At 47.5% G+C, this 21,346-nt stretch overlaps 1 protein-coding gene across 2 annotated transcripts in view; it reads right to left on the bottom strand.

Moving 5' to 3' along the window:
- Nucleotides 1-21,346, bottom strand: part of LOC143366585 (protein groucho) — a 125,946-nt gene that overhangs the window by 31,933 nt on the left and 72,667 nt on the right. Inside the window, exons 5-6 of one of the 2 annotated variants that reach the window (XM_076807719.1) lie at nt 11,712-11,849; nt 6,677-6,938 (exon numbers count right to left, since the gene is read on the bottom strand). In XM_076807719.1, the coding sequence (XP_076663834.1) occupies nt 6,677-6,938; nt 11,712-11,849 (400 nt within the window). The remainder of the gene's footprint in view (nt 1-6,676; nt 6,939-11,711; nt 11,850-21,346) is intronic. The other variant, XM_076807720.1, reaches the window with a different exon arrangement.

The raw sequence follows: 21,346 nt of genomic DNA, 5'->3' as shown, positions 1-21,346 counted from the left end.
GGCGGGCGCGGCCGGAAAAACTCGACGCCGTAAAGCTTGTCCGCGCGGCGGCGTTTACAAATAAAGTAATTCTTGGAGTGCGCGCGTTTGCGCGCCGCGATAAAACACACGTAGCCGCGTAAGGGTGAGCCGGGACCGTGTGTTTTATGATCCACCAAATTAAGGAAAGCCGTCGTCGCCGTACGGCCAAAAGGATCCTTCCGACCCCCGGAGCCATTACCGGGCTGTCGGGGGTGGCGACGCGCGAACAGAGGGGTCGTGAATTTGCTCGCGTGGACCGTATCCAACTGGCTTCAGCCGGCGCGCAGCGGGAGCGACGAAGACGGTAAATCTGGCAACGCTCATCTTGCTCGCGAAACTCGCTAATATTCCTCTCCCTCCAGGCTTTATTCTTCGCCTCTAAGGGGGAAACAGTTTCAGCTCGCCGCCGCGCGCAGCCACTTCCTGCTCAGGCCCTCGTAAACGGACGCGGAAGAACGCGCATAATTCCCTACTAAAACGCAAAGAGCTCGTTTGCCGCGCGTCAGCACGGCTCGTCTCCGTGAATCTTCCTCGGGAGGGACTTCCTCGACCATTTCATCGGTGCACCAGTTCACCTCTGCGACCATTAAACCGGAGGTAGGAAATATCAGCGATAGAACGCGGTCGTTGTAAAATGGGGGTGGAGAATCGGTACGAAGCTGCACGATGCACAGTGGGGTATTCGCACCGAACAGCCGGACATTAGTGAATTTCAAAAATTTTGAGTAAGCCGTAAAATTTTTAGTATTAAAGGTAGATGAATGCCCGAGGGACAATACATCGGTATTCTTTTCTAAATTTGTGCACTCGCAAGGCAGTATAGTTCATCGAAAGTCAAGAGATTTCATAGCACACTTTACAATCTCAACCACTCTCTGAAACAGCGTTCGCTTATTCGTGATTTTCAAGTGTTCTACTGGAATTGTGTAAACTTCGTCATTATAGAAGCTTTTCAGGTACGTGTAAAGAGCAGTTTCGAACAGTTTTCAAGCTGTTATCATCTATACTAGTATATAAATTAATATCTGAAGATAATTAATAATTTACTAACATTTTTGACGATTGTAAAACTTTATTAACGATTTTGTTATACTTCCGGGCACGTCCCGATACTTTTGCAGGCGTCACTAGATTTGGTAAAGATTTGTGATCCCGGTGCAAAAAAATTGGATCCATATTCGTCTCAGTTCAATTTTTATAGCTAATTTCGTTAAGTAGATATGGTGCTCGCAGCATTTCGCGTAGGCCTGTACGTTTGCTTTCGCTGGGCTTCCGCGAGACGCTGCGCTATGAAACTCGTCGAAGGATCTGTTTACAAAAAGAGACGAACACCCATACAATGTTTATGATACGTTACAAATAAGACTTCGACCTGGGCTTCTATAATGTATAAGAAATATTATTTCTGAAAAAAAATTAAAGCTTCTTCTACCGAAAATGCATACATTATAGGTAAAAATATTCTTGAAATATATAGTACTCATAATAAATTAGATTTTATATACTATAAATACAAATTTTTATTATTCCAAAATAAAATTGACCTGTATACGTCTGCTGCTGCCTATTTCTTGTTAAGCTATAACGAATTAATCTGTCAGTTTGTGACGATTGAAGTTTTGACTGTTATAAATTTTGCTAGAATTGGGGTTCGTCTATTATTTATGACTTATTTAGTTACTTATTTATTATTTATTTAATTATTTTTTTGTCCATATTAGTTAGTATCTATTTAATTAGTTACTATTATGCACTAGTTCTTTTAAATGCCTATATCTTTGTTAAAAAACATCTCTTTGCAATTAAGTTTGACTTACATTAAAGACAAACGATCATATTCTGCAATCGTACAGATAAAACTTGCAAGGACCATTGTTTGCAGCCCGTAAACTTAACAGATATCGAGAAGTTTTGACAATGTGATATACTCCAATTTAAAGCCATTTTTACTTTTCAGATACCATTACGATGAAAGTAATCAAAAGAATCAAAAAGTAGACACCGCAAACTTTAAAATGGTTTCTGTTTGATTCATTTTGGATGAATTTTGACGAAGTTATGGGAATTTAAAGATTGAGCAAATTTTAAACACGTCATGTCCGGCATTTCGATGCGACTACCCCACTGTGCGATGGTTGATTCGTGGGAGCGAGATGGAGGCTCGAGCTGGTACTCGGAAATGGGGATTTCCTTTTTGTGCTCTGAGGGGAAACCGTTGGCCTTTGAGTGGTGAATATTTTGAAGTGACAGGCGATACGAGATTTTTCAGAGATCAATGTGTCCCAAAACAGTCGCGAAACAAGAAGAGATCGTGCCAACATCCATATGGCACAGTGTACCTATACTAACAGCAAGGGGACTTTATTACAGTTCTATTAGCCGAGCTGGTCGCCCCGTGGATTCAATTTGCGCACTCGAATTCCACCAGTTCTGCGGCATTGTCTGCGCGAATTATGCAGCGATTACGTTTACGTGATTTATCGTCGGCTGAGTGGAGGGCCGGTGTAAAGCTTCCGGAATACGACGATCGTGGAATCGGTTACGCTCGGTTTAATGACCCGATCGACGAGAAAGCAAACCTGCCCCCACCCAGTGCTTCGGGCGACGTTGGGAGAAAAAGAATGGGGACAATATCCTGAGAGAATTACGAGGAGCGCACGTACACGATGCTAGAAGGGGCACCCGCGATCTTTCTCCCAGGGGACCATTACTCGCGCGAGTCTATCCGCGATGAAATGGTAATGCGAGCGATACCGGTTTCTAATCGTCTGTGAAGGAGTCCGCGCCGACTTACTTCGCTGCCAGCGCGCGCTATTTCCTGGCAAATCGTTCCGTGAACGAGCGGCCAGAAAGAATCCGCGATGAATGGTGGAGGTAGATATTATGTCCGACGACGCTGGGAGTCGTTCCCGTCGAGGGAATCTGGCTAACCAAACGGGAACAGGGCGGAGGGAGGAAGAGAGACGGAGGGAGAAAGAGAGAGTGAAACGATAACGGCCCTGCTGGAAACAATTCGCCGGGGGCAATGTTCCGGAAAGGAGGGAAGAAGTTTCAGTTGCCGCGACAGAAATAGTGGCCCATTACGGTTCCTTGCCTCCTACGACGACGCTCGTTTTCAAAAGGGTGTCGACGAGATTCCCCGTCGTTCCTGGGGTGAGCGCGTATTGCGGATCGTCTGGCTCAACGATGATTTCGGGGGTCGGCGGTTATTCACCAACTGCGGTTACAACTTCGTGACGGAGCGAGGAGCGTACCTAATAATCGGGGCTGAAATTTTAAAATGATTTAATGGCAGGTTGAGAGGAGGCCTGTAGTTTGTTAAAAAAAAGTATTCCGCTGTCACTATTAAAATGCTAACCACTTGGAAATGGCAGCTCGAGGAATCGACGTCACCCCCCGTTCGTGCATGAATTCTGTGGGGCACAGAAGCGAGTCGGGGGGAAAGTGAGCCAGTTAAGCCGGGTCCAGACCTGAATTGAATGAGTATACGCTGAGCAGGCACGAATATTTTGATGTGGAACGGTGAAACCGTAGCCAGGACCGCATGCTTCTACGTCAGAAAGGGTGAGCGTGAACGTATATGTCAGTGTTGACGTTTCATTCGTGGCGACTCGACGCATGCGACCCGTCCGTTGCCGGTTTTCTTCCGCACATCAAAGGGAATTTGGAGTGCATCGCGTTCAGCGTGGAAGATAGAAGCAGATGTGATACTTTTATAAAATCCTAGATGTCTCAGATTTTCATGATATTGAAATATATGGTAGTCCATATGAAATTTAATCAAAGTTATCTGCTTTCGGTGATTTTTACGGAACCCGCCTACGGATTGTCCGGGTGAGATGACCTTTCGCATAGATTGCAATTTTATTTTATTTTTTTTAAATGTATGATTCTTTTTTTAATTCAATTTTATATTATTTATCTAACTGTATTTCCTCTTGCAAATTTATTTTTGTTTCTTTATAAAACTACTGAATTCACGGTGTACTGATTGTTTTAAAAAAAGTGGGCCATCTCTCTCCGATTTACCCTATGATAGACTTGACTTTAAAGCTCTATTTTAGTAAATAATTTGTCTTTCTTTTCTTCACTACACCCTGCACTGTTCTTAATTCATACAGTCTGACCGACTCGCTGTTGTGCTAAAAAATCACACGAGACTATTTTCAACGAATTCAGTTTAAAATAATATAAATCAATTTTTCATGAAATTTCCTTGATTATGGTCCGAATTACGTCGTTCTTGGTGTTAGTTTCATCGGCGAAACATAAGGATTCAATCGACGTCGTTTTCGCAAAGATCCGATGAGAAACTCTTGGACATTTCTGTCTTTTTAATGGTATTCCATAATGGTATTAATTTCATGGAAACCCATAAAATTAAGAATCACCCTGTATTGGTAAACAGGATGACTCGGAGGGTTGAGCTGTAAGTTTATTTAGCTAATCACACCATCTTTACGACTGCGGAGTGGGCTAAGCTAGGCACAGAAGTTGGCGAAGAAAGACACAATGGCACTTCCAACCCCTCCGCATGCGTCATTCGTCCGCGCTCAGCCTGCTCAGCGTATAGGCATTCAGGTCTGGACCCGGCTTAACGAGTTAGGAAATGAAATCGGGGAGAGATCGTCGGGAACGTGTTTCCAGCAGGTGGACGGTGGATTCCGCGGGGCGTGGAACGCGATCGATCGCGAAATTTTCAAAGCAGCCGGGAAAGAGGGGAGGGGCGAAAAGTCGACGGTGCTCCGGCGCTGGCAAGAATTGAAAGCAGCGTCCCGCTCTTAGTAGCGGAGATCGGTCGGTATTTCATTACGGCGGCCCAGACAATGGTCGGGAAAAGGCGAAACAACGTGGAACAACTGGCCGGGGGGTTATACTCGGCCCGCGGTAACATAGTTAGGCGAGAGTGCAGCTCGAGATATTGCGCGAGCACGAGAGGGACGAGAAAGAGGAGAAGGACGGGCGACGAGAGGGTGAAAGAGAGAGGGGGGAGGGTGGGATGGAGAAGAGCGCGGCAAGAGGATGAGAGGAACAGGCTGAGGGGCGCGAAGGTTTAGAAGAGCCACCTAGAGGTGGATGGAACGAAAGAGGGGAAGAGTCGGAAGTACTCTCGTGTCAAGTGGAGATTCTGAGTGCTCTCCTGAGAGACGACCATGCACGGCTAGAGGAAGCAAGGGAAACAGGGAGAGGGAGGGAGAGAGAGAGAGAAAGTGAGCGAGAGCTTGCACGAGGGACAGAGGGTGCAGACAGAGAAAGAGGGAGGTTCGACGAATCTACGAGGGATGAGACGATGCGCGACCGTGTGTGTACCCTGTGTACGTGTGCGAGGTAGGAGAGTCACTTGAAGCCCTCGCGACTTTGTCAGCGCTACATGGAGCCTAAGTGCGAACGTTCTTGCACTCGTATGTCGTCCCAAGGAGAGGGACGAGGACGCGCCGTTGCACAAGTGGATCTTCGAGGTCAAGATCGAGGGTTCCGAGAGTTTCGGGCTTAAGCACGATCGTTTGCGTCACCGTCGTATTGCGGGACGGTTGAAATATCCCAGTGGCGCTTGTCTGCGCCCTCCTAATACCCTTGTCCCCCCGATTCCTTTCGCGCTACTACCAATTTCCGTGGCGCTTGCTGCTTGCAACGGAACTGCTGAACGGAACCCGGCAATGGGATTTGTTCTCTCAACGGGAAGAGTTGGGATTTCTAGCTGTCGGTGAGGTCGTGGCGAGGTCTCTCCAGCTCATCCTTTTAAATCTTTATGGACTGCTACGTAGCTGAGATCCTGTAGCAACCTACAGGTTTCCCACGATCGAATGCGAAACTTTGGATACTTCGACATTTACTTCTCCGGCACTGTATCACTTAACGCGTGAATTAGACAAGGGAGCAGTGGACGAGCAGGACGTCCCAGGACTATCATCAATTCCAACGATTAATGGATGTCTGCAGCGTCAAGAAAGGAGCGATCGTTGGAACGCTCATCCCGCGATTAAGTTGCTCGACTTCGCGGTACCGGAACTGCTGAACGAGCTCTGCTAGCCGACGGATCGAACTGGAACGCAAAGTGGCGACAAGCGCGAAATGATCCCATGGGGATCCGGTTGCGTCGGCTTCCCATACTGGTCAGATAAGGGGCAGAAAAACAAGCGGCCGGGTTGCAGGAAACGCGACTGATTACACCGAGCGATACTTCTCCGAAACCAAGCTGTCTCTCTGCTCGATAGACGTGAAATATTTAGGGATCAGGCGCTGATGCCGCGAGAACGGCGTCGGACACGAGGTCAGCGACTTCTGTAAATCGAATACACTCTCTGTCAGCAGGTGCAGATAGCTCGTATCGCAGTGTCAAACGGTACTCGCGTTACTCTTTTCAAAGGTATTACTAGCGATCGGGCTCTCTACATCCTGGATCACTCGAATTACCGTGGCTGCTGGTCTATTGTATACACTATTAAAGGAAGCAACGAAGTCTTCGAGAGGAATAGGAACTTCGAGATGTGAACCACGAGATTTCCTTGATAAAAGGGTCTAGTCACGAGTGCGGTTCCCTTCCAGTACCTCTTCCTAATGCAATGAGTTCATTTCCACCCTGTGGATATCGAACTTGGCGATCATTTAAATTTCGTTACACACGAGTCCCCAAAGAGCCGAAGACGCGACTTACCTCCGTTGGGTTTCAAGTCATCAGGCTGACCCCGATGATGGTCCGGCTTGCTCAACATCGGAAGCGGGTGGGCAGCAGTGCCTCCAGCCGTGGCAGCAGCCCCCGGTGGAATACCTAATCCGAGAAGAGCCGCAGAGGCCGAGGTGGGAAGTCCAGGTCCAGGAAGCGCAGGTATACCTGGATGAGGGCCGATCGCTGCACCTGGTGGTAACTGTTGGGCGTGCATCTGTTGCAGCAGCCTCGGTAAGTCCGGCCTCTGTTGCTATAACAAACGATGCGACATGACTTCTATCTAATTACCACAAGCACACCCCCCCTGCGCCGTGTTTGCGAACGAGAATCTTTGCTTCGTTCCAAAAAAACAAAAACAGATTGCCAACGATACTGTGTACGTCAAGTACACGGGTGATATCTCGCGGAGGGATTTTTCATCGGTACACGATTTATCGTGATCGACAAGTGTACCGAGATTCCAAGACAATCCCGATCTTCGATCCACAAATCTAATCTTAACGAGAAACGATAACACGTCGTTCAGAGTTCAGATAAGCCTCGAGGAAGAGATTGGACTGAAGAGCAGGCGACATCATTGGACAATGATGAAACACGCCTTCCTCGATCAGCCGCTGTTATCGTAATCGCTGGGCAAACTGACCGGAAACACTTCGATACCGAAAACACCGGTTTATCCTTCATTAGGTTGCCGATAAGCGTTCGCTGTGACTCTCCGCTCGTTGTTGAATTAATCAAACCCCTGTGCTCGTGAACGAGGTGGAGAAAATGTAACCAGGATATCGTCGATACAGTCCGCGCGAGACGAGTGGAGTCCCTCGTGTTCCTCCCACGTCCACTTATCCCGAGCAGAGAACGTCCGTGTTCAGCATTCGTTAGGCGACTTCTCCGCGGGCAAAGCATACAAATCACGGGACAAAGTTTCGCAGGAGGGCAGCGTTTAAATAACCCCCGGGCTTCGCAGGCGGCCGCGGTAAATCCGAAAGTACGAAACAAGTGGCGAGACTTATGCAGCCTTGCCGACTGCTACAGGGGAAAAGTTTCGCGGCGGAAACCTTAAACGTACACCGTCGTAACCCCTTTCCGACGGTAGTTTCCTCGTTAGTTGGCCCGAAAGCGGGGGTGTCGGTCGAGTTTCACTGCTGCCAGACAAATTGTACCGCCCGTGCAGCGAGCGTTTTAACGCTCGGTGAATCACGACGCGCGTTTCCTGGGGAAAAGGAGGCAACAACGTCCAGGCTGACGGAGGGAAACGGAAAGAAAGGAGGAGTGCCGTCGGCTGGCGGGGATGAAAAGAGGAGAAGAGGAGCGCGGAGTGCAGCCCACCGCTTCTGCTCCGCGTGCCCTCGTGTACACTGGTTAAGACCGGGCCGAATATTCTGCGGAGTAGTTTGCCGAGATAATTAAATGGTTTAACGATATAATAACCTCGCGTCGAGCGACTGTCTGGGCCGCCCACAATACACACAAACAGAGGGGAGAACGTGTGCGCGCATGCAGGGATGAAGTGCGCCACGAGGGTGGAGGTGAGCGCGAGGAAAGCGTTGGTAAACGTTGCTGGGGATTCGTGGAAGACTCTCCTAAGAAACCAGCAGAACTTGCCTCCGTTGGTTACGCTGATAATCCTGACCTCGGGATGCCGCGTTCAACCTGCTCTATTCCTGCCGACGATATCATTTCCGTCTTCTCGTGGCATGGTTATAATTATACCTCTACACGATTACTGTAAACTTCGGACATAAAATTAGATTAAGCGGTTCAGGAAGTGAAGGATCAGAGGTGGGAACCTACCCCAGAAGTCTTAGGTATCTAATGACGTTCCTCGTGTTATGCAATCTTCAGAAGAATGCGCAGTCTCGACACATCTCAACACCCTGCGTGGCAGCGACTCAGAACGAAGATTAAGCGACTGAACCCAGGTGATTTCAATCCCCAAGACGGCTTGCGCCCCGGTGGAGGATCCTTTTGTGAACAGGGACAAAGAGGAAGTGATCGCGATCCTCCTCGTCTTTGCGCGAGCCTTCTTACGGCACTGTATCCACCCGGCAGGCTTGTTCTCAGCAGTTTTCACCCCAGCGTAGCCACTTGCTGACTCAACCAGCCGTGAAGATAGTACCGCTAAAAGATCCGAGGAGATCGTCTTAAGCTTCTTCTATATCACGTGTCGTTGACGCCTGAAAGGCGTCCTTCACTGGCCGGTTCGTGTGAGATATTACGAGCGTCAGCACCGTCGCCCCGATCCTCGGCGAAAACACGCACATGCAAGTCATAATTTCATAAATAGCGCCAGTTGTTTATCCGAGCCGCTGCCATTCGAAACGGTGCAAGTGGTTGAAACACCAGCGGACTCCACCGTCAGCTGATTCAAGCGACGATAAATCTTCGATACGAGCCTTTCGACGAGTCGCGTGAACCTCTGATAACGAACGGTTCGACGAGTAAACACGGTTTCTTCGATAGCGCGCGGATAACGATTGAATCGAAGGGTCTCGGGAGACGTACAACCCGTACCGGCCAGAAGCCACAGAAAGTCCGAGGAATGTAAAGATCCCGCTCCACTCCCTTTCTCAGCCGCCTCGCAAAAACAGTCTGCGCGTCTGGACCACGGGGCGGAATAAAGAGTACCAGCTCGTTGGACGGTGGATTAAACTCCGCGGCAAGAAGAATGCGACTACGTCTCTCGATCCTCCAGAGGATATCCCGCGACAGTCCATTTCGCGTCTCCTTTCGCGGCGGTTCACGCGAACCCGAGCACACAAGCGAATTCCACGAGGCGTTCGCGTTTTTCCCCCGATCGTACATCGCATGCGGTAACTGAAAGGATTTAAGAACGAGCAGAAAAAGGGAGCGAAGGCTGGGGCAATGAGCGAGGGAGGAGTCAAGGTGGGGGGGATTTAAGGGGTTGTACCTAGACAGGCGGCTGAAAAGAGGCGAATGTTTGTGAATTTTTTTTGAAAAAGCGGAAGCGTATATTTTTACAGAACTTTTTGCGCTTAAAAGAGCAACATTTCAAGAACATTTGCTAATTTTTTCGTAGAAAAATATTTACGTTTATAATAAAATAACAACCGACAGACAAGAAGCATTTTGAAAAATTTGGTTTTGCGGTGAGCACTGCCATTCGGAACCAGATTATCTAAAATCAAAAGACAAAGAAGATTTCGTTAGTATATTAATGTATCCTCAGGTTGACGGAGAGAATTTTCCGAAATATTAATTTAAAACAAAATGACAGCTATTTAAAGTTGAAATCCTGACTTTTTACGCGTGATTTTTGCACGAAAAATCAGTATTTCAACTTTAAATAGCCGTCATTTTGTTTTAAATTAATATTTCGGAAAATTCTCTCCGCCAACCTGAGGATACATTAATATACTAACGAAATCTTTTTTGCTTTTTGATTTTAGATAATCTGGTTCCGAATAGCAGTGCTCACCGCAAAACCAAATTTTTCAAAATGCTTCTTGTCTGTCGGTTGTTATTTTATTATAAACGTAAATATTTTTCTACGAAAAAATTACCAAATGTTCTTAAAATGTTGCTCTTTTAAGCGCAAAAAGTTTTGTAAAAATATACGCTTGCGCTTCTTCCTCAAAAATTCACAAATATTCGCCTCTTTTCAGCTGCCTGACTAAGAGGTATAACCCCTAAAAGCGCGAGGAATCCGTGGATTCTGCTAAGGATTTGCCGCACGTAGCCCGACATCGCCGTGGATCCGTGCAAGTTTCCGCGGGTGGAGGAGGGCCAAGGACCGGAGCGTCGACGAGGATGCGAAACCGGGGGTGCAGTGGGGGAGAAAAGCTGCGGGGGTGGTTGGTCGAGAGGGGCGGAGGTGGTCGAAGGCAGTTGGGGTAGCAGGAATGCTGATTAGTCGGTGCTCGTGCGCCGTAACACTATAACCTATCCGGCTTGGGAAGCGGGCAGGAAGACTCGGGATAAGATTCGAGGGGGAGGACGGAGGGGGTTGCGGATCAGGGAGAGGAAGGCGGTTGAGCCCGACGGCAGGGAGGAGAGAGAAACGGGGGAGAGAAGCCGGCGGCTTAATAGGGAGGAAATTGAGTGCTCGAGCAATATTGAGGAGGATTCAGGATTCGCCAGGATCGTATCCATCCGTCCGCTTTTGGATTCCTCGGGCGTGCATCGGCTTCCTTCTACCACCAGCATCCCTCTGCGCAGGGATTCTCATTCGCAGCGGACGCGTTTCACGCCGGGCTGAACGCGAATCGGCCACCGACACGTATTCACCCCGGCCAGACCGAACGAGCTCGCGTAAATTCTCGCCCCCATCCGGGAAGGATTTGCGGCCGAACGGAGAATTGAATTTTTTTCTCTCCCTGGTCGAGGGATTTATAGCGCGACGCCGAAGGAAATAGACAAAAGGTGTCTGATCAATGTAGGACCGGTAAAAGTGACTCGGAGGTTTCACTCCGGGAGAGTAATCGCCGACGAGAGGGGACAGAAACGCGTTAACTCTTCGGCAACAGAACCAACCCCCTGATTTTACCGAAACACGTCGAGAACCGCGCCGTTCCCACCTGCGATCGTGTTCAGATTTCGAAATTGATCTGGCCCATCGTTTCGATAACTCCGCGCAATAAAAAATAACAACCGGCCGCGTGTGTGGAAAAGAACAAGCCTGCCAGTCGGTATGCACAAATCATTTCGATGGGCGGTATCGATTCGCGCCACGAGCGACGGGGGAAATTGATTTCGAATTAGAAAGCAGGGGACAGTTGAATTTCGGGTAGCCGGCGCGCGGTCGGTGATCCTCGCGTTGTCCCGGCGTTATTTGTTTTTCGATGCTCGCCGACTGCGTTTAATATTTAATTGCTGTTTAACGTTACTTCGATAATGTCCATCCGCGGATGATAGTTTCGGCGGGCAAACGCGACGGAACAGTCACGCAGCGTACACCCCATTAATGTGTACACAGGAGGTGTGCGCGTGTGCGTGCGTGTCCGTGCACGATACACCGGCGTATATATTGCAGAGAGTAATTTATCTTCCATTGGCGTGCACTCACCCCGATAATGGCGTTGAGTTCGGTCATGGTCACTTGTTTGGCTCTGTCAACAGCAGTAGCGACTTGTTGTTGATGTTCCTGGGAGAGAAACGGCAGGATCTGAGCAATTATGGCGTTTAACCTCTTCACTATCTCTGTCTGGAAACAGAAAGGAGAACGATCCTTATTAAACGGTAAATCGCTTTATAGCCGATCGACGATCCGTGTGCGGGTAATTGAACGGGGATAACGACCCCGTGCCACCCCTCTCTCTTTCTCTCTCGGCTGTATTCGACGAGTATCATTCATCCGGCGTCACACCAGTCACATCGAATATACGTCATTTAATTCAAGTTTTATTGAGACCACTCATCTCCCCCTCTCGCCGGCGACTCGACCAGTTGATCGGTTATTCAAATTTCAATTTCCATGTCAATCGCGCGACGACGCGACTTTAGCAAGCGGTAACGAGGTATAATCATCTCGATCGTGCGCGATAGGACATTTAATAAGATTCAAACAGGGTCATAAATTACACCGGCTGCTGCAAAGGCCTCGACGATGCTTTTTACGTGTAAACACGCAATATTGGTGTCTGCCTATAAATTAATTTAAATTAAAGTGCAACGGAGGGTCCGCGATAAAGACAACCGGGCGAGCCCGCTCCGGTTTCTGTTATTGCAAGCGGATTAATGGAGTGCATTCGTTCGCCGTTGGACTAATTATTGTGAGTATGCGAATGCACCGCGCAACGGAGCGACGAGGAACAGACAGCGTAAAGTTAGGAGAGACGCTCCAGGCAGCCTGGCTCCGGATCGTTAAATAAGGTAAGGGCTGCCTTAACGCACCCTTACGGGGGAAACGAGTGCAGATGCAGGTGCAGCATAACCGGTCGAGGGTGTTTACGACGCCCCACGGGCAGAGCAGACTGACGGGGATTAAATTAAATCCACGGTGAATTGGCGGTAGCGTGGCCTCTCTTTCTCCACGGCTCGGCTCAATTTTCGTCCCGTCCGACGCCGTGGGGCATTACCTGTATCTGCTGCCACCTCGGCCGGAAATTAAGGTCGCCCCCGCGAGCAAGAAGTCGCGTCGCTCGCCGCTCCGAACCCTGGAAAACCGTCAACTGTTCTGGACAAGTGACGAGCAACCACCGCCAATCGTTAGCCCCCATCCTCTTTCCCGTCTCGTCGACAAATGCGCTGAATTTTGCACGAGGGAGCAACGTTCCACCCTATTTGAATTTTAATCGATTCTAAATTTAATGAGGCCCCACCGTATAATTGGGAATAACAATTCGATTAATGTATAATTGAACCCCCATAATTGAGCCCGTTCCAGTTACCAAACGATCCGTCGGGCTAATTTCCGTTACCGATATGATAAATCCTCATCGGGGGAACGATGCTCTTGACTCCCTGACTTTCACGTTACCCGAAGATGTTCGCGTCTGTCTGTTCCTAATTGATTCCCACGAAATTCTCAGAGGGTAATCATTTCCACCCTCGATTCTTATTTAAGAGGGTACATCCACCTAGACGTCCGGAAAACGCATACAAGTTCATGGATTTGCTTGGGGAAAAGTATAACTGAAAATCATGCACAATGTTTTTCTACTAAAAGATACATCTTTTAATTAGGGTAAAGGCAGGTAATATGGAACTTCGTAAAACTTCGATAAAGAAGTAACGAACTCTTCAGGCAATCGTGTATACTAGATCCCTAGATACAATAAACGACGATACTGACAATTGAGCATCAATCGGGCATCCATCATTGAAAGAGAAATTTATATTTTTCGTGGGGTCTAAAAGTTTCTGAAAAGTGCATCAAATAGTTAAATTCTGTATCGAAGGTATGTTACAAAGTATTATTTTGATATAATTTATCTTTAAATATGTGTGTTCTTGATTATTCAACAATAGTTTACCAATAAAGTTACTTTCTTCTTAGTATAATTCTTAATTTCTTGTCGGAACATGTGTGTACGTAATATGGAACATACCGACTAACATAGATGAAGTTGATAATTACGATGACGACGATGATGCGGAATGCTTATTTTGCGATGGTAATTATAAAAATAATGACAATGAAATTGGCTGCTTTCAGTGGGCACATGAAGAATGTGGGGCTTCCGACGTATTATTCACGTGCCCAACGTGCAGGAAACGCAGAAAGCAGGAATAAATTCCAAAAATGATGTATATATATTTATTTGTATCTTCTACTTAATAGATCTTCATTTTTAGTAAAAAAAAAAGTAAAGAAGTAAGAGCGCTATACGCACTCACCAAACTCACTTTCTTGAAATATGTTTAAAGTGAACTGCTTTTAACAGGCACATATCGATTGTTTATAAACACTACTCATTGGCATAAAATATTTTGCAGAAGGTCATCCAGATGACCTCCAGATTCATCCCCTAAAATTTCATTAAAATCCCCGGAGGTACAGCAGTCCCCTTGTCAGTTACGTTCAGCGCTATAATTTCCGTAATTATTCGACTTTCCTAATGAAACATTGTTGTAAATGTTCGCAGAGGACACTTTCAGAATTAATAATAATAAAAAACTCGATTTTTCGAGATTTCAGTAGTCCTATACTTAAAGAAACTCAGTATCAACAGATTAGCAGAAGCTATCCCAGTCCCACGAACTTCGAAGGAGCCTGAAATTCTCCACTTCCCCACAGGTATCGTAGCGCTTGGCACTTCAGCGGCCCAATTACAGGGCGTATATCGCGAAACGACTCGGGGCTGCTGCTTATCTCCATTAAATAGCGCCGATTCGCGCGAGCTTTCTCACGCTCGCGAGGCGCGTATGAGTAAGGGATACATAAACGGAAGAAGCCGATTCGTGATGCAACAGGAAGGAAACTGCGGAGTTGTCCAGCGATGGGAACGACCCCGTTCCACGCACCAACCGTTCCGCGGGGCTCATAAACGCGGAGCCGCGCAAAGCCCGCTGACTAAACACCCCTCCTCCTGTTTCTGCTGCTCGTTCCTCGGGCTTTCTCGCGCCGCGGCAACGCCTGGCACCAACCGTTTTCACTGCCGCTTAAACGAACCTCGGATGCTAATTGAAATATCGCGGCCACTAAAATTCCTTGGCAAGTTTCCCTCTTCTAGCGAGCACGCCTCTGCGAGCGGGGCGGAAAGGAGAACGCGAGGGGCGCGAGAAACAGGAAGAACGGCGGCGGCGCGGGAGTTGTTTTAATTACCCGCCGCCCTTCCGAGTGGCAGTCATTAGACCACTAATTATAGCGCGCGGGAAAAGGAGTCGAGCCGCCGGTGAACGAGACAGAGAGGGAAACGTGGCAGCAAGGTCTGCGTCGTTTGTTGGACCGAACGGAGATAAGGATTGCACCCGATGGCAATTGCAATTCTGCATCTATTCGTGGACCACGCGTTTCCGTTTTTTTTCTTTTTCGCTCTTCGTTATGCTGAAGATAGCGTTGATTCCGTCAACTGCAGTGCACTGTATTAAGTTATCGTTCTGGTAAAGGCACTGAACATTAAACTGCATATCGTTCCATAAAACACGCGTCCACCGTGTTTGCTTTCAAAGAATCCAACAAAATGCCCTCCTTCCCCTTTTGGAGCCACTCCGCCCAATTTCATGCTGCCCCTCTGTCCAATCTCCGCAGGTACTATCTCTCTAAATATGTGCTGTTTACGCGCAGAACGGTACCCGTGGCTAACGACATGGAGATCACGTCCTGCAATTTCCATCTTAAGTTCACCGCCGTCCCGGCCCCCTGAATCCAAAGTTCCTCTCCACGGGAGATTTGCCTTTTAAATCGCGCGAGAGGTCGGACGATAAGGAAACAACAAGTTTCCCGTTAATTTCCACTGCGCTGATACAATTTCCCGTCGCAGACAAGCGACTCGGTATTTCACGGTGTCGCGAGATAAGAGATGACACTTGCACTAGGGGCGGGGGAAGGGAATGGAAAAATTGTGTGTAAAAGGGTGAGGCCGGGACGGAGAGGGGGGAGGGGGGGGGCTGCGCAGAACGTAATTGCGTTGCCAAGAAGTTTTCTCCAGCCGGGGGAGGTAAGCAAGGAAATAATGAATAGCTCGGATGCTTTACCAGCGGCGGGAGAAAGGGGTGAAGAGAATAAAGGGGAGAAATAGAGAAGCGTGGAAGCTGAGGTTTTGGCGCTACGAGCTCTCATTGTCCTGGATTTCACGCGGGGGAGATGAAAACCTTGGCCAGAATGAATTTTTCCCTACCCCAGCGAAATTGGACCGCGAAGATTGCAAAGTCCAACCGGGGCAGCGTGTCCCTTTTTCCACTGCGCGAAAGACGCCCCGAAATTATGAAACGAGACCTCACCCTTTCGCCCGGAATATTTCACCGAGAAAGAGAATCTGTCGTAGCGCAGAACGCCCGAACATATCATCGCGTTAAGTCTCTTAATTGCATTCCCCTTGGCAGCGGCGAGTTTCCCTTCATAATAGAATTTTTGATTCTCCGCGTGCTGGCCCCGATGAAAAGGGAGGTGTTGAAAGCAAGTCGCGTTCAAACACCAGACTGGAATACACTTCGCGCTAATGAAAACCTATTCTACTTTCATTCACGGGTGCTACAATTTTCCATTTAATACTGCACGCTCGTTGAATACGCTGGACCAATTAACGGCGCGTTTTCTCTTGCAGCAAAAGAGTGTAATATCGCTATGGGATACGATGGAACAAATTCAGAAGCGCGGAAGCTCGACCTGAACCACACGGAAGCGTTTCTTCGCAAACGAATCTTCCGCAACGTGCCTCGAACAACGTAGAACCACGCTCGTTGTAAACAGTAGGTATCAGGGGGTTAAAGGGAACCTAACCCACCCTTAGAACATTCACCAATCCCGTGGAAAGCACCAGAAACCAGTGGCAAGGTTCGTGGAAGGTGTCGACAGCGCACACAGCTGACGCATATGCGGGAGTATCTACGTGCAAGAATCTTGGACCACCCCCGACGATTGTTTTTCTTTTCCTCGGCGTTGAGCTCGGAGCGCGGCACAAGGGTCGCGGCGTGCAGAGGCGAAGGCGAGGGGGCACCGTCGAGGTCGTAATATCGCGAAAGCCGCAAGAAGCTTTCGCGAAGTGCCTCCTCTCCGCGCCTCGACTCAGCTCGCATTTCCGCCCTCTACGCTCGCGTACGTGTGCCCGCGCCTGTATACGTGCCACCCAATGCTCGAGAAATAGGCGTTCTGGAGCCACTTCTTCCGCACACCCGCGCGCATCGCCCGCGTGCACCTAAAAGCTGACGGCAGCGGCGTTCCTCGCATAAAAATGCAAAGCGACAAAGTGCCGCCGATAAAATTCCTCGCCTGTGAAACGGTGACGTGAACCGAATGCTCTCCGCCGCCACCTACTTCCATTCCATCCGTTTCCTCCTACGCCCCCTCCCACCATCCAGCCCTGATACACACGCGATAATCTAATACCCGCCCGCTCCGATAGGGAATATCGGGGGAATCCCTCGTCGAGGAAAGACGATCCCGAGCGCCGGCTAAACGCTGATTCCTGTCGCCGCGTTCCCGGCGTTCCTGCCGCGCGATCAATTCGGGGGAAATCGCGGCGGACGAATCGGGGGATCAGTCAAAGTCGCTCTGTGCGCCGGGGAACCGTGAATCGGATATACATATTCCTTTTTCCCAGCAGGTAGAGGAGAGTGGAGTAAATGTTCGCAGTGTGTGAATTTCAGTGTTTGCGACGTGGTACTTGGCTGTACTGATTGCCAGTCAATTGTCAATCGAGGTAGAGTCATCAGTGAGGAATTGCGTGGCTGTACTTCGTTTTATTACCGCACAATGCCGTTCAGTACCGAATTCACTATTTAGTTTCGATGCGATATTCTTATTTTTAGGAATAAATATTATCCCTATAAATTGATCTGCAAATAGCTTATGCAACATATTGTTGGAAAGAGCTGAAATTCTTCTTTACACCAGTACCTACTAGTAGTACTTTTCAGTTCTACTCACAGATCGCAGGATTTCTCAACGAGCGGTTTACAGAATAGTATTTAAAATATTCTTCTATGTTTATTTTCGTTTAATGTTTGGGACAATAAGATAGTAGAGATATTGAGGAACAATGCAGCCAAAGTGTTTGGCCATATTAAACCTTCCTCTCAAAGCTAACGAGAAGACCATCTCTCGCTGCAGAAAGGAGAGATGGTCGAGTTATAATTTTTGTTATTATTTTTATTTATTTTTTTATTATTATTTTATCATTATTTTTGTTTATTTAGTTTATTTATTCACTTTTGTATCCATTTGCCTTGCTAATCGCCAGTAGGTTGTTCACTTTTTCTTTGATGCGTTCTTTACTTGTTTAGCGTAAACAAATTAAATATCAATGAATCTGTACTTGTATTCACTCATAAATAATTTTACTTTATTCTTTGTTAATTTTCCATGAATAATTATGTGAGTGGTCCCTGCCAACGACAAAAACCATTTCTCCCGGCACCTCGGGAGAGGTAGTCAGACGTCACGACATCAGTTTTCAACCCGATTTACAGTAAATATTGTCTTAAAGCAAATATCGAGCAGTTTTTTCGAATCAGCATAAAATTGTGAACATATAGGTTTGTTCTGATAAGATAAGTAACATCTATATTAGTTTTAATAGCCATTTTATATTACTCCCACCGCGTCTCCCGGATTTACCCTATTCTCCGAATCTGAGACACCCTAATAGGAGCTCCGTTCCCAAACACGATTTTCTGATATCACTACAAGACAGGCATCTCGGTCAGCAGAGGGATAATCGCGCGGGGGAAGATACAGCGCGACGCAGTTCCGAATGTTTAATTGAAGAGTCAGCTCGACGAGGAGGACGTAGGGGAGGCGGTTATAAGCGGGCGGAAAGTTTGGCAGAGAACGGTGGCGCGTTTAGCCGGGGGATGGCTCCGGCGTTGGGAGAGAAAAGGAGGGATACAGGGGATGCAGATAGAGGCAGATATAGCCGGGAGAAGCGGAGAGCGACGGTAAAACGGCCCGTTACTCGCACTAACGAGTAAACCAGCAGTTGCTCGTCGGACTTTGCCGGTATTATGCTACACGAGCAAATAAACCGGCGTGTTCGGGTAACTCGCTGGTTTCTGGTAAGCCCCTATACACTGGCTGCACTCGCTGTAAAGCCCGGCTAACGTCCGCGTGATTGCAATATTCCGCGGGTTGTGGAGTGCGCCGCTGGATGCACGACCGTTTGCGCTTGTGTTTCCGCGTCGGTGTGTAAGAGACGGGAAGGGCAGGGCCGGGGAGGGGCGTTTGTACGCGTTTAAGGCACCCGAACGCACCGATGCACCGAAAACTCATTGTCCGTTATATTCGTCCGCTGCAGCGAAAGTTAAATTTAATTAAGTCGCGGCGGCGCACGCAAACACTCAGAGCGTGGCATCGCGTGTGCGCGCGCGCGCTTACGTTATCCAGTTTGCGTACAGAGGAAAGAATAACGCCTGCTACCGCGGGCGTCCACGTTGGCAATTGTTCCACGAGAGCGTTAGTTAAGTCGAGAGCGCGGCTGAGTCGCCGAGTAATTACACTGAGAGCGATTGGATAGGAATGTGGATGGATTGAGACTAGTCCAGCGGTCGGGCGTAGTTAAAGCGATGCGTGGTGGGTGCGAGGATGCTTAAGGATGTGTCGGACCTATCTTCAAAATGGTACCATATTCATGAGAATTTGTGAGATTGTTCTTTTTAATCTTCCTCATGTGCTCTAAAAATTTTAAACGAATTCACTAAACGGTTGCTGAGCTACGATGGTTTTAATTTTCACTGATTTCACACGTACTCTTATGGAAACAGACGATCTTTACAGATAAAAGCGCTGAAAAAATGTTGGAGGAATGCTACCAGTGTTTTCAATTTTTTTGTACATGAAGTATATGGATAGATGAAAATATCTGCCGAGTTTCAATTGTTTTCACTACGCCGTTTTAAAGAAATAAATTATAACTTGAGAAAATTGGGAATTCAGAGCATTTTGACTATAAACAGTTCAAGAAATAATGCTTGAAAAAGCATTTATAAAGTGAGAAATACCTTTCCAGGAGTAAAAATAAGACTCCAGCTGTCGTTCGAGCTCCTTACATCTAGATTTACTATGCGTAAGACGTAGATATTCAAGTATTTCAAATTTCATATACATCCTTAAGGGGGAACACCACTGTGACGGCCGGGAAAGTAAGCCAAGAATTTTTTTTAGAAATAATTTACAGTTTTCATAGAAAAATTTAATTGCCTACCTTTAGTACAGTGTCTCAAGAGACTGTAAAAAAATAAATAAATAGAAAAACATACAACGGAAACTACTCTCATATAGTTTATAAAAAAAAATTAAATTTGATTTCGGATCCGATGTTTCAAAGTTACGCATTCGACCAGCGCGCGTAAGGGTCTAGAATATATTAAAATTTATGCATGTTTTTCAATCAATTTTTTTATATAGTCTCTTAAGACATTATACTAAAGGTAGGTAATAAAAATTTCCTACGAAAACTGTAAATTACTCCTGAAAAAAATTCTTAAAAACGACTTACTTTTCCGGCCGTCACAGTGGTGTTCCCCCTTAAGTCGGAACGTAGGCAAATTGCAAGCAGATGAAAGGAATTGTGAGCTGATGGTTGGTCAGACGAAAACGTTGCGAAGGGGGAGTTTATTCAATTTCCAGGGCGACGAGGCTGGAGAGTATCCGAGCCGGATCGTGCTGAAATTAAGGATGTACCGAAACGCAGTCAAGCTGGAAGCAGCGCGGTAAATTCGAGGGATTATTGAATATGGGAGATTCGAGGCGTAATAAATGTAAGGCGGGATAAATTCGAAGTGTATGGAATTCGAATTCGAAATATAGCGAACTGCAGGGGTTGTCGACGCGCAACGCAGTCGAACCCTAGCTTGATGGAAACACAAGGGAAGGAAGGGATCCCTCTCGCAGCTATAATTGTGTGATCTCGCTAAGCTTTAGCTTTCCGCTCGAATACACCGAGGTAACTTGTTGCGAACTATTTCACGTAAACGGTGCCCGTTGACAATCCCGACGCAGTGTCGGGGACAATGATTTGTTATACTTTTATCGGGGGAGCAACTTGAGCGCGCAGGAGGGAATTTTAAATTGGAATGGAAATGATAAAGTGAATGCCGACTGGAGTCACGGGCGGATGCACAGTTGTGCAACGGGTTTACGATAAAACGGGGATACACAGGATCCGTTGAAAACTCATCGTCCATTGTACTAGTCCACCGCACTGAAAGTTAGGTTTAATCAATTTAGCTTTCTGTAACCAATGCTCGTTCTGCTGCGAACTTCTGCAGCGTGCTCGCGTTACGGAAGGGAACAAATGAATTGTTGGCGCAATGTGGCGGGATCCCGTTCGACTCGTTTTCCAAATGGGGAGGAAAAGCGCGGCGGCAACGAAATAGAAAAGAGCAAGGAAAATAACCCCCTCGAAAGTCTAGATCGAATCTTATTATTCTCGCCGCGGCGATTACTTCCACGCGAATTCTTCCTCGCGAGTGTTTCAGGAAAATTCTGCGCAGCTTCGCGCGTAGACTCCGCACGCGATGTTCATTAGGCGTAGACACAAGTGGATTCGTCTCGAGAAGCCAGATAAGCAGCTTGCCAATCACCCAGCCAATCGATGCGTT

The sequence above is a fragment of the Andrena cerasifolii genome, chromosome 3 (genome assembly GCF_050908995.1).
Source record: "Andrena cerasifolii isolate SP2316 chromosome 3, iyAndCera1_principal, whole genome shotgun sequence".
NCBI lineage: Eukaryota > Metazoa > Arthropoda > Insecta > Hymenoptera > Andrenidae > Andrena > Andrena cerasifolii.
Note: the sequence above shows the minus strand (reverse complement) of the source record. Positions and strands in the feature narration are given on the sequence as shown.